The following is a 13,056-nucleotide window of genomic DNA, read 5'->3' on the forward strand; positions in this document are numbered from 1 at the left end:
TGTCGTCCAATATACTTGTTTGGAAAATTTCACAAGCTGGTTTGAGTTGTACCTAACCTAATTGATTGTGTAAGAAGGTTGGGTAAGTGGTATGGAATGGACAACTAGTGCAGTAATCAACCATAAAACAGTTATATAGGTTTTAATTCAGTAGAACTTGAAAACACCAATTTGTTTTTGAAAATTGAATCTCACGAGAAAGAGATATATTGGGAGGACATTATGACACGGTACCCAGTGGCCAAAACATAATCTTTTAAACATCACCACCACAAGGTGCTTAATTATAAACCACTCTGTGATTATACAAATATAATCTATGATTGTGGTTTTTAAGGCAATATCATAATTCTGTGCCAGTTTTTGGTACAAAAAGCAATGAGACTACAAAGATGACGTCAAGAATCAGAGTCAAGATTAGGACGAAGAGTCGAATTACTTCATAACCATGGTTGTCATAATGCACCAAAAAGAAAATATCACACCATAAATTCAATAATCATAATTCAGTAATGCATTATGATCACTGCAATGTACAACGCTAAAATACCATAACTCACGCTCCATGCCTTTGTTTAATAAGCCAAGCTGAAAATACCACATCAATACTCAAGTACCATGGAACGATGACTTAGTGGCATTTTTCCTCCCCTTGCAGCAGCTCTGCATTTTATCAAGCATGATTAATCTAAGCATAATTAATTGAGGAGATGACCTAATAATTTTCCACTGCCACCTGAATTATTGATGAAAAATCAACATGTCATATTATTATAAACATAGTGTCCATGTCTTAAGACTCTTAACCCCTTCCAGTAAACAACAAAAAGTACACAAACCATGCTCAGAGTTGGAGTGAAAAATGTAATCAAGACGCAAGGAACAACCATTATGAGAGCAGTGAAGTGGGCATATTAGAAATTTCCTAGCAAATGTGAGATGGAGTCACAAATAACAGTATACTCGTTAAAAACTGACGAAATAACTAACGCGGTATCACAAAACTGTCTGATCACTTTCAACAAGTGAAACTTTATACTGTATAAATCTTATATGACTTCTGGCATTTGCCACCTTCAACCAATCAGAAGATACAGTACAACCTCATACAACGGGAGCGAACCCACTCCATTGCCTTGGAAGCAAAGAATAAAAACTAGTAACAGCTGCAGGGTACCCTTCTTCCTATACGTAACTGATTATGCCACTTTTTTCCTCAAGCATATATATAAAGGTCACTGGTATAGATATTTTAGAATAAAATACCCACTTCTGTAAGTTACTTCAGACATTTGATCTTTTTTGTGGCATCCATAATGCTTTGGTTCATCTCAGAGTGTTTCAATTTCAATAGTTTCTCGAGCTGACGAGAAGCTTCAGGAAAACGATCCTCCTTTATGCAAATCCCCCCATTAACAGCAAAAAGAACTACATTGACATCTTCCTCAAGCTGAAGGCAAAAAAGGTTGCTAAAGACCTGATGATAAAGAAACACACCACAAATTATTTCTCACAACTAAATAATAGTAAACACAAACCCCAATATGCTGAAATCCAGAAAATGCAGAAAAATTGACACAAAATCATCCCAACGAAGTGAAAGTAACTACATGAATATTTTTCCACCTTTCTGTTCTGGAATCATGGAAACTTCTTTATTAACAGCCAATTTCGGGGCAAAAGTGTGAGTAAAGCAAGTAACCACACTCATTGCTTAAATTAGTAAAAAGATATGACAAAAATATTAAACTAGTAAAAAGATATGACAAAAATATTAAAACCAGTAAACAGATATGACTAAAATATTCTTTGAAATACATTAGTTCAGTTCTCACCGCATTCATCCTCGAAATAACCAATTCCTTAATGGCTGGTGACCTTGACACCAAATTAATAACGAAGAGACCTTGCTCAGAAAGGGAATTTTTTACAGTCAATAGAAAAGACTCTTCCACGAAATCTGCAGCAGGGCAGGTCATACCAGAGCTGCACAACAAGAGAAATACACGAATAAGGGGGGTGGAAACTGAGCAAAAACCTGCATTCTAAACAATATATCTGTATTACAAAAAAGAATTAAACCAAAAAGTACATTTACCTCGAATCTGAAGAGTCCACATCAACTATAAGTATGTCAATTCTGTTACTCCCTCTGCCTTCTGCATGGGATATAATGCAGCTTGCATTGGAAGAAGGGACATTTTCATCACAGAGAGCATCATCATTTCCTTGGCCAACAGTCACTCTATTTGCTGCAGTATTTGCAACCTCTCTAACAAACTGAATCCCATCCGTAATGTGTATCTGGGACAATAAAAAAGAAACTGAATGGTATGAGCATGGTACAGGTAAGACATAAGAGGAAGGATTTTTCAATCAAAAGTAATTATGAGGTGTTAATGCAAATTATTCTTCTACTTTCAGAAGATGTTTTACGTCCTATTTATTCCTTTCATATCCAGTAATAAATTTAAGCATTACTTCTCCTTTGTCATAAAATACTTCCTTTTTCCCCCAGTGTGTATTTTATTTTTTGTATCAGCAGCTGGCAGAGAAACTTGGAGCAGGAGCCAAGAAAAGAGCAGCCTAATCACCCGAGTAAGATGCAATTTACAAGGTTGGTGAATGATCAAGCATATATTTCAGAGGTTTTTTTTACCTCAAATTCATCACCAGTACCGTCGCATCTTGGAATTTTACCTTAAGTAACTGGACCACAACATATTAGTGTAGCAATGTCCAATAATCCACTGCATGCCTCCTAAGAATGGCCAATCTGACATAATGCTTCACCTAAGCTAGAAGCATCAAGAGTCAAAATGGATATATTACAGCACCACAGCCCTCATTCTCCAAGAGTGAGCCTTACAAGGCAGTTCATCTTGCAAATGTGTTCCTCAGGCCCAAGCCTGACTTACTACCTCTCGTCCTATCTTCTAAGACACTTAAAACCATAACGGGACTAAGCCAAAAGACAACTAGACATAAATATTGTACTAAACGTTTTTGTTTTTTTTATAAGTCTAAACTAATTAATAAACACAAATAACAAGATGTCAATCACTAGCCACGTAAATGGTGATGATATGGTGATACCTCATGCTACACAGAGAAATCAGTAAAGGGAGAATGAAGGACAAGAATCAGACTTTATAATGGTAGCAAAAGTGAAAATTCAACTGATAAAGTTAAAAGCAGGCAGACAAAGAAGATTCTGATGACAGTACTTGTAGGTTTTGAGAATGATTAAAGTATTAATGTTCAACTACGTCAGTCATCAGGACTGCTTTAATCTTCATTGGTCAATGGTCACCAATACAAGTTCACCGACTACCGTCAATAGTACTATTTGCTAGCAGTGTAAATGGTAGGGTAACCTGAATGAGTGTCTTATTCTGTGATAGTTTTAAGACAAATTTTATTAAGGAAACATGTGAATTACCTTTAAGTGTTTATCTTCTCTGAAACCAAAGTAGTTCCTCGAGAGATCTAAAACAATGGAATCTAACTCCACCACCTGCAATATGACAATTAGCCAGATTTATTACAGATTGATATGTATCATGAAAAATGTTGTGAAACCATAATTTACCTCGATATGTAAAAAGGGCAAGCATTCATGGAGAAACATAGGAAGTAGACCTGCTCCAAGACCAATTACAATCGCTTTAACCTGAGAAAGAGAAAGATGCAACTTCTAGTTTCAGCTGAATAAAATTGAGCAAGCATGTATAGTATAAGACATAAAAGAATTACGTAGTTGCTTTAAAAAAAAAAAAAAATTTATTCATGTAGTTTCACATGGGAGCGTGGCCCAAAACCAACCAACAATTTCCCTCACTTCATGTGCACATTTACATAATTAACTAAAAAAATATTTTTTTAAGCAATTTGGTGAAAATGCAGTTTTCCTCAGTACACAGAAACCTGAAAACAAGCAATTACAGAGAATCCAATTATTTTGGAGCATAAAAATCCTAGTTCATAAATGTTTAGATCAAAGTAGTTTCCTCACCATTCTTCCATTTGATGCAGCACATTCCAAATACGGAGAGATCAACATAAACCCAGAAATTATCCCAGTATGATAAGAACTGGCTAAGTAGAAGTGATCAACTTTCAGATCTTTGGTCGATTCTATAGCAAGAAGAAGATAAGCAATAAGAAACCAAGACAAACAATAAAATCTAAATGAAATGACTAGAAAAATAATTGATCAAAACAAATGTTTTGCATATGGTTTGAACAAACGATTGCAATAAGTAGACCCGTGCGGCCAAATTCCTCCAGTGTCTGACTGGAAAATGCTCAATGCTAGATAATACAGGTATTATATTTCTGATATTGTAAAAACTCATAAAATAAAGATCAAGAAGAATAAAACATCTAAGCCTGAGATGTTTGGAAGATTTTAGCTTTGTTTAATCTAGGAAAGGCATCTCTTAACTTGAAGGAAACCTCAGGATTCGAGGTGTGCCCCATGAACCGAAATTTCCATTGTGGGAAAGGCAACTGGATTGAACAAAACAACCTTTGAGATACTTGTACCAGTATTCTTTTTGAACCATTGATATCTATTTTTTTTATAAGTGAGTCATTGATATCCGTAGAACTTCCAAATCTCAAACCTGCCATTTAGAGCTATAATTTGGATTAAGATGCCTCAATAGACACTTTCGACCTCAAAAACCTTCAAGATAAGCATCTTTAGAGCCTGGGCCGAGCTTTGTGCTTTGCTCAGGCAGGCCAAATCAAGGTCGGGGCCATATATACAAGTTTACAACTCAATGCACCACTGCACCAGCTAAAAACTTCATTGCCAAGCCCCACCCTCCCCGTCCCACTAACAAAAGAAAGAAAGATGAAGAATATTAAGTGTTTTCATTTTTTCCCTGTTGCACTTTTTCTTTTCTTTTCTTTTCTTTTTTTTTAAATTTGGAACTCAAAAGGAGTTGATATATAATTGACAGCACCAACTAAACTTTGCTGGAATACTGATTGAATAACAAATTACCAATCTAATGGATGACCAATTGCCCATGCTAAGCAGAAGCTAATTATACAGGTTCACTCTTTTCCCTTTTAATATTATGAATCTGCAATGGTTGGATATTTGCATCGCCCATATTATAGGTATTCCATAAGTACAACAATTGATAAGAGTTATTTTAGTGTCATAGCAATTGCACAAGACACTTTCTCGGCAACAATTTAATAGCTGAGTATCCCTGAAAACTGATAATTGAGTGAATACATCCCCTCAAAACCCATCCCCTTCCCCAAAGAAGAAATTCCCAATGTATTTGTTTTTCTTAAAAATAATAATAAACCTGAATAAGCAGTAAGCATTTGTTAGTAGAAGGAAAATCAAAGACGAGGCATTACCATCCATCACTGACACATGAGAATCATTTCTTCTCTGGTTTCCTTTTTTTCTGGATTTGGAGGATGAGCGGGTTTTCTTCTGCTCTATTTCACCAGTACTACTCAGAGATCCTTCTCCTGTTAGCAGAGCTTCAGATTGCACCAAGCCCTCTGTTCTTTGGAAAATAAGTCGACGAAATATTAAATCTTTGGATGGAAAAAGGCGACTGAAATCATTATCGACTTCTTCATAGACAACATCATCAACAACAATTAGACCAGTCAAGGCAGATGTGACCTACAGAACACAAAAGCAAATAATTGCAGATTATGAGAAAACACACAATCTTTCAGAAAAAAATCATTTGTCCTAACTGAGTTAAAGGGTCTTGGTGCGATTGATATAACAATTGATGTAAAAACCTCCATAACTGTAAATGAAGCCATTAAAAGACACTATGGCGTACATGCAATATGGATAAAGATTTTATCACAGGTAACTTGGATATTATTTGTGAAAATTTTGGAACAAAAGCTAAAGTCCCTTGTGCTTGCATTAGCATTACTTCATATAACCAGTGCTCATTTATAATATTCAAGGCATGCTGAAACAAAGTGGAAATGATAATTAAAGAATAGTTGGCAATTATACGACTGAAGATATGCCGAATTAACAGAAATCCCAATGCCAAGGATTCAACTCAGCATCCAAGGATAATACGAAGTAAAATTTCAATCAAGTGTGAAGTGTTCACTGTGATTTTAATACCATTTTGTTCCATTAAGCAGTTCTGCCTATGAAGAAAAATGTATGTTAGCTACTGAATGCATCCATGCGCATCCCATTTACAAAGATATAGGTGGCAGTATATGATGATGTACATGGCTACATGCCATGTCAACAAAGGTTTTATCACCAAAAAACTAAATCTCATTCGTAAAGCCGTTGTAATATAAGGTATACCACCAGCAAACTTGAATAAGTATTAAAATATCAACGCTCATCATAAAAAATAATTAAAAAAAAAATGATCAAAACATGCTAAAGGTGTGCAGATGCTCTTAAACATATGTTTTTAATGTGAACACAATAAACTCCAAATACAAATTGTTGTAAAATTAGTGTCATAGAGTTGTACAAGACCAAAAAAAAAAAAATTATGGCAATTTTTATGGAATCGATTGTGCTTCTCTATTTTTTAATAAATAATGAAAAAACATCATCAAGAAGCAAATATTTCATGAACACGGGAACTTACTCAAATGGAAATAAAATTTTAAATATTTAAGATAGCTTTGAACCTGGTTAACAATTTTCCTTTGCTTGATTCCGTCGCTTGCTGCCATAAACCTGCAAATAAAACCAATCCAGAAAACCAAATGAGTAATGCAGCAATACAAAGAATGCCTCAGCATAAGTAGAGGCCTGCAGTTTTAAATATAAAATCCACCGGCGTGTGTAATGTATAAACGATGTTTTAATGAAAGAAATATTCCAGCACAGTTACAACTATACTTTCATTTTCTTTCTGATAATTTATAGTGCCACCCGGTTCGTAAGAGCATAATAAAATTTTCCCTTTGATTCATGCTTGATTGTATAACAATGTCAGGACTCATGAGTACAATCAATGACAATCATTGAAAGGAGGGTAGTAAACTAGAAGGAGCGTCTGATGCAGCAAAGGATACTTCCAACACAAGGATCAGTATGGCCCCACAAGAACATTCCAAGTAGCACGTCTAGCAGCCAAATAACGAGTATGTTTATGAGACGGCACCTATATCACTGTGTCATAACTCTAGGCCGTAACCATGGGTAGTTAGCTTGAGCGATCGAGGTTCATGTCCTGACTCAAACCAGGGCGTGGAGGGGGTTGTAAATGAAAAATAAAAAAATAAAAAAGATAATGTTCCCACATAATTTTCTTGTTATAGGAAGTATTGTATCACAAACTGCGGGAGATGAGGATGAAATTGATGATGGTGAAAATTTTCAAACCAAAAGAAAAAAATGGAAACATGGGTGATTATGATACAAAATAAATTAAGAAACTTGTCCTAAACAACCTAATGGAAAATGTAGGGAAAAAAAAAAAAAAAAAAAAAAAGGCAAATGAAACAAGTAACATACGGAATTTGAGCTCCAATGTCATCTTTTGCTGGTGCTAATTGTTTAACTAGAGGAGATAGGTCCTTCTGAAAGAGAGAACAGGCAAAAAAGAGTACCAGTAAGTTCATCATAACAACCAGTTGGAATGTTGCAGAGATGTGCCTCATCAGTATCAGAACTGAAGGAAGATTTTTTTTTTTTTTTTTGATAAGTATCAGAATTGAAGGAAGATGATACCTGAATTTCATCCATGCTGGCATTTGAGTGGCTGGTATCTAGGAAAATCTAAATAAGCAAAAAATATAGTTCAGATGCTCCAATAAAAAATTTAGACAACAAGATTCTCCTAAAGAATATGTGATCATTAAGCTGCAAAAAGGTACCATTATTAACCGAGCTGCCTTTGACCTCTCAACTATCAGCCATTGCCCTTCTTCCGAAGAGAAGAGCCATTCATGAGCCCGAGTCTGAAATCTAATATTCAGTTACATAATTTAAATTGAAAAATAATATTAACAATAATAAATAAATAATAAAATTGATAGTTGAAATAAAATTTGAGCACATACAAAACATAAAAGAAAAAGTAAGTGCATTCGCCATAACTAAAATTTCAAATTTCTATTAATCGGTAGTGCCATCTAGCATTTTGAAAGGCACTTTTTACAAGGCAGAAAAGAAAAACATACTGCAAACATCACAAAGAAGATAACCAATTCCGAGAACTAATAAGTAAAATTCCATGTCATCCACCCAGTAAGTAATTGCAACCTAACTAAAGAAAATACCAGAGCATATGACGACTTTTACTTATCAAACAAATAATAATAGATAATAAAGAAATAAATAAAATAGCAATGTCCCAAGTAGACTTCAGAATGAAGTTATGAAAAATGTACTACTTGTCAACATGAAAAGCGACCAACTCGATCTTTTACATGACAATGAATTAACCAGTCTAATGAAGAAAAGAATTAACCAGTCTAACAAAGAGATATAAATTTTAGAAAATAGCTTGAGATGTTGTAAAATAATTTGAAGAAATGATTGCTTAGATTTAACAACTAGGGTCTTTGATTAATTGTACATAGAATTACCCAATATTTAACTTGTGTATGGTTTTCATTTTCAATGAGTACCAATTAATTTCTTGTGCCATTATATGGTAAAATAGATGTAAAACTGTCTGTGTTTCATATGTATTAATATTCTTAGTATCTGTATGATGAAATTTTGACCTAATAAATTTCTCAGGAAATAGATGGAACCCACCGCTCCAGTCAGATGAGAAGGTTTTCACATTCTATATTGAACCAGATCAGATAACTGACCATATCTAGGAAATCAAAGCCAAGTAAACTTCCGTCTAATTTCACAAAAGATGATGCCAATACATTTTTTCAATGAAAAAGGGAAGTTTTCCTGTTGCATTCCATGGTACTAAAGCAGGCATGGTGAAACTGAAACTAACCTTAGGCACAAGGAAAACACCACAATTATAGGAAAAAGGGTCAGACTTTTGTTGAGCATCAAGAAGTACAGCTCTGTAACAGAAACGGGAGACCCCTTGTTCACCCAAAGTAAACTGGGTCCGACGACCAGGGCTGAGCTCTGACAGATCCCCTTTAGCTCCTAATTGCAGATCTTCAAGTGTGTACAATATATCGGAACCATTGGAGTATTCTGTACGAATCCTGTTCTCATTTTCAAGTGCTTCGTACAGTCCACGAGCCTAAAAATATCAACAGTTTTACTTATCAAAAATATATACACAGACAATTTCTATCAAGCTTTCAACATATTTTTTTCATCAAATATTTCAGATGACTAAAAGTTAACGTTCAAGGTGAACTGTGTCAAATTATATTTACACCGTAGTGCTATCTTGCTATAACAGCTAAATGTGTCACGTGAATATGCGGATAACTTTTAACTTCTATGTATAGAGATCTCGTGGAAATGTCATAAATACTAAAATGAGATCATCTATTCCTCAAATTTTAAAAATAAAGAAGCAAAACAGAAAAGGTAAACAAGTTCCTTTACCTGGTGGCCATTACAATTAATAGAAGAATTATTGAATGATGATATTATCTGGTGCAACATTGTAGATCTCTCTTTCTCAGCAATCACCATGAAGGTTTGTAGACTGGGCTTATTAGATGGTTTCTGAGGTATATAATGAAGAGACAATTTCCACCCATACCGAAACTTGGGAAACAGCAAACCTGAGAGGAGAAAAACAAAGGAAAATGATATCTATCCTCAGCACAAGCAGCAGAGCAAGTAATAAAAAGATTTGAAGTAGAGACACTAACGCCAAAAACAATACGATATCACCTGATTTATTTCACACGAATCATCTTAACTTAGAACTAGTATTTTTAAACTGAAGCAAACCGAGAAAGAAAGCAATAGCAAGTGCAATTTAGATTTCCCACCACTAACACAAAGTTGAGATAAGCAATACCTAAAACATGAGTTTCTGCCAAGGTAAGACATATGAATTTCCCCCCAGCTCTTAAAACTCTCTTAACCTGGTGAGAGACAAAACAGTCACGTAAATCCAGTATAAGATTTAATTATCCATTACTGAAGATTTAATTTTTGAGCACATACAACAAGTAATATGCAAAACACTGTACTCAAGTATGAGTGCAGGACACCTCTGACAAATATTGATTCCCGAGTTTAGACCCAAGCTTTGGCTCCATCAAAGCATCCAATCCTCCCTTGTCAACAACAGCGTCAAAGGTCTCATCCATGAACTGGAAAAGTAACAAAAGTTATACAAACAAGAGATATGAGATCGAGGGAGTGGTATAGCTTTCATCTTCAAGGATTGAGCTGCAAAAACAAGACCTGAAGTTCTCAATAACTCAACTCCATAAATAATACGAAGTATGACAATATATATAGGCTCTCTACTCTACCTTTTATAAGGCTAGGACTTTAAAATAGGAAATTTCAAACTTTTCCTCCTAAAACCATTGTGGCTTACTAAAGGTTCCATAAAGGACCCAATAATTTAACTTGCCAAAAGCGTAACTACAAACCATGTGCAGCAAATATAAGAATTACTTAGATACTTCTAACTCCTAAAACTTAATATGCACACACAAAACTATACCAACAGCATTCTTATTTAAAATAAATAGAAAGCACGAATCCCTTTAGTTGGAATACAGAAACTTGTTGTATAATGTCCAGGACAAGTCATTTCCATGTTAATTTCTAATATGCCTTGTTTTCTCATTAATGTACTCTTCTCCAGAGAGAATGGGCATGGACTAGAGAGAGAACTTCACTCAGAGACTACACTCCTCCTATCACTTCGTCTTCAGTGATAGCTAACAATATAGTCCCTATTACTCACCTTCATGCAAATCTTCTGATTCCACATTAAAACTATACTCCCTATAACACAACTCCTTCAAATCTTCCAATTCCGTGTATATCCAATCCTAATCAAAATTTACATTTCTTCACATCTCATCTATAAAAACCATATCATTAGCAAATGCATTCAATCAAAAAATAAACTGCCAGAGCAACATAACAAAGTGCACAAAACACCAAACTGCTCATGACTAAATGAGTCCAGCCATGCTCCTTTAGTATATTAAGGATTAACTAATAAAAATACCCTCACATGACGATCACACTGAAAATGAATCAGCTATTCTGGACCTAAAAGGATGAGTCTTTGTTACAGTAATTGAATTGCATACATACATGTTCATAGTTAAGACATGATTTGTAGGGCTTTGCGATTTCATATGTGTGTACACAAAGATAGAGGAATTGAAAGTTGATACATACTTGCATACTGGTCATATCCATCACGCGCCACCGCATACCGGGACGTGAGCGCACATTTCGGCGCAGCATATCAGAGATAGCGACCTTAGAGAAATCAATATTCGTGATGTTGTGAAAACCGGCATCGTATAGGTGCTCGGAAAGTCGGGAATTGCCGCAACCGGGGACGAGAATCTGCACCGACGCTGCCTCCGGCGGAGGTGGTGGTCCGCTGGCAGCTTCGGGTGGTGGAGCTTGATCGGTTGATAGGTGTGAGAGGATATGGTCCCTGAGCTGAGGCCACTCGGCGTACCACTCGAAGGAGTCGTCGGTGCCTCTGATGGTGAAGAACTCATCCCAGTTCTCTTTGCTGGTGAAGTCTTCTAGGGTTTTGAGTAGATCTTCTTGTTTCTCTCTCTTCCCCATGTTTTGTCTCTCTCTCTCACTCTCTCTATATGCCTTCTGTCTGTGTGTAGGGTTTTTCAGTGAGTCAAGAGGCAGATCAAGAAGAAAACTTCTGCATTTTTTTTTTTCTGCTAGTTCTTACTTAATAAAATAATATTTTTTTATTTAACAAAAATAATAATAATAATAATAATACTAATAATTAAAAAAAAAAAAAAAAAAAAAAAAAAAAAAACAAACAAACAAACAAAACAAAACAAAACAAAATTAGATAAGTGGAAAGAGCAAAAGCATACTCCGTCCATAATACTATAAAAATAAGTATAAAACACCAATTGAACATCATAAAAAATAATATAAATAAAAAAATTAACTTACATAATTTTCAAAAAGTTTATATTTTATTGATGAAAAATTTATTTTTTAAATAATGCACAGTTACAGAATTATTTTTTTTTTTCTCATTCAATAGAAAACTAATAACTTTTCATATTTTAAGTTATTCCCAACAATTATTCAAAAGTTGTGTGCCAATTCAGCCGGTTTTATTAATTTATCATATAGAAGTCTTAAATGATGAAAACTAAAAACGAGTTTGCTTGGTTTGTAACTATTAAAAATTGTACAAAAACACTGCTTAGCTCAATTTTTAAAAAATTATTTTCTAAAAATCTGATTATAAAAATGTTTGTTTAAAGATAACTATAAAAGAATATTTTATGATAATAATTTTATGTTCTATAAATTCTTGAGGATTATTTTTAGAATTACAGATCACAAGAAAAGTATAACAATATGGATGATGGAGTCAAATGTACTAAAAATCTAATTTTGAAAATAGTTCATAAGAATTTAGAGAATAAAAAATTATTTTTAGAAAATTATAAAAGACATTTTTCTAAAAACATATTTTTTTTTGTGTAATTTTTCTGATTTCATAGTTTTTTTTTTTTTTTTTTTTTTCATACATTTTTGTCAACGCTGAGCCTCGAACCCCTCCCCTCTTCTTTGAAGATGGGGAAGTTATACCATTAAGCTAAAGTCCCTTTGGTTCTGATTTTAAAGTTCCAAACTAAACAAACTCTAATTTTCGATCAACACCAAATGTGGTAATGATAAGTGAAGCAGCGTGAAACTAAAATACCCAAAAAACAATTAGCTCGGTGGTGATCCTGCCGCTGGGTCATTTGAAATGCCATAATTAGATCTACTAGTACTGTGGATATGGGAAAAGTTGAGATAAATGAATGGGCCTTCTAAATTGAAATTTGGTCGGGCTTGTTAAACAAGAATGAGATGAGCATAGAAGTAGATCATGGGCTTTTAGCCGGATAAAAACCTTTGGGCTAAGGCCCACTGATGTGATTATATCT

At 34.5% G+C, this 13,056-nt stretch overlaps 1 protein-coding gene across 2 annotated transcripts; it reads right to left on the minus strand.

Moving 5' to 3' along the window:
- Positions 1-741: 741 nt before the first annotated feature.
- On the minus strand, positions 742-11,807 carry LOC132274819 (uncharacterized). 2 transcript variants are annotated; one of them, XM_059776156.1, is made up of 16 exons: positions 11,300-11,807; positions 10,144-10,245; positions 9,948-10,014; positions 9,524-9,705; positions 8,949-9,209; positions 7,861-7,944; positions 7,715-7,762; positions 7,499-7,563; positions 6,667-6,715; positions 5,386-5,662; positions 4,016-4,137; positions 3,593-3,673; positions 3,443-3,517; positions 2,099-2,304; positions 1,836-1,986; positions 742-1,477 (listed from the first exon to the last, which is right to left on the minus strand). In XM_059776156.1, the coding sequence occupies exons 1-16, from the start codon at positions 11,702-11,704 to the stop codon at positions 1,280-1,282; spliced, it is 2,373 nt and encodes a 790-aa protein (XP_059632139.1). In that variant the 5' UTR covers positions 11,705-11,807; the 3' UTR covers positions 742-1,279. The 2 variants fall into 2 exon arrangements, with proteins under 2 accessions (XP_059632139.1, XP_059632140.1); XM_059776157.1 differs by lacking the exon at positions 11,300-11,807 and having other exon boundaries at positions 10,097-10,245.
- Between the last annotated feature and the right edge of the window lie 1,249 nt (positions 11,808-13,056).

This window comes from Cornus florida, unplaced genomic scaffold, assembly GCF_030987335.1.
Source record: "Cornus florida cultivar Cherokee Brave unplaced genomic scaffold, ASM3098733v1 CherokeeBrave_3.0.0_Hap2_Chr09, whole genome shotgun sequence".
Classification (NCBI taxonomy): Eukaryota; Viridiplantae; Streptophyta; class Magnoliopsida; order Cornales; family Cornaceae; genus Cornus; species Cornus florida.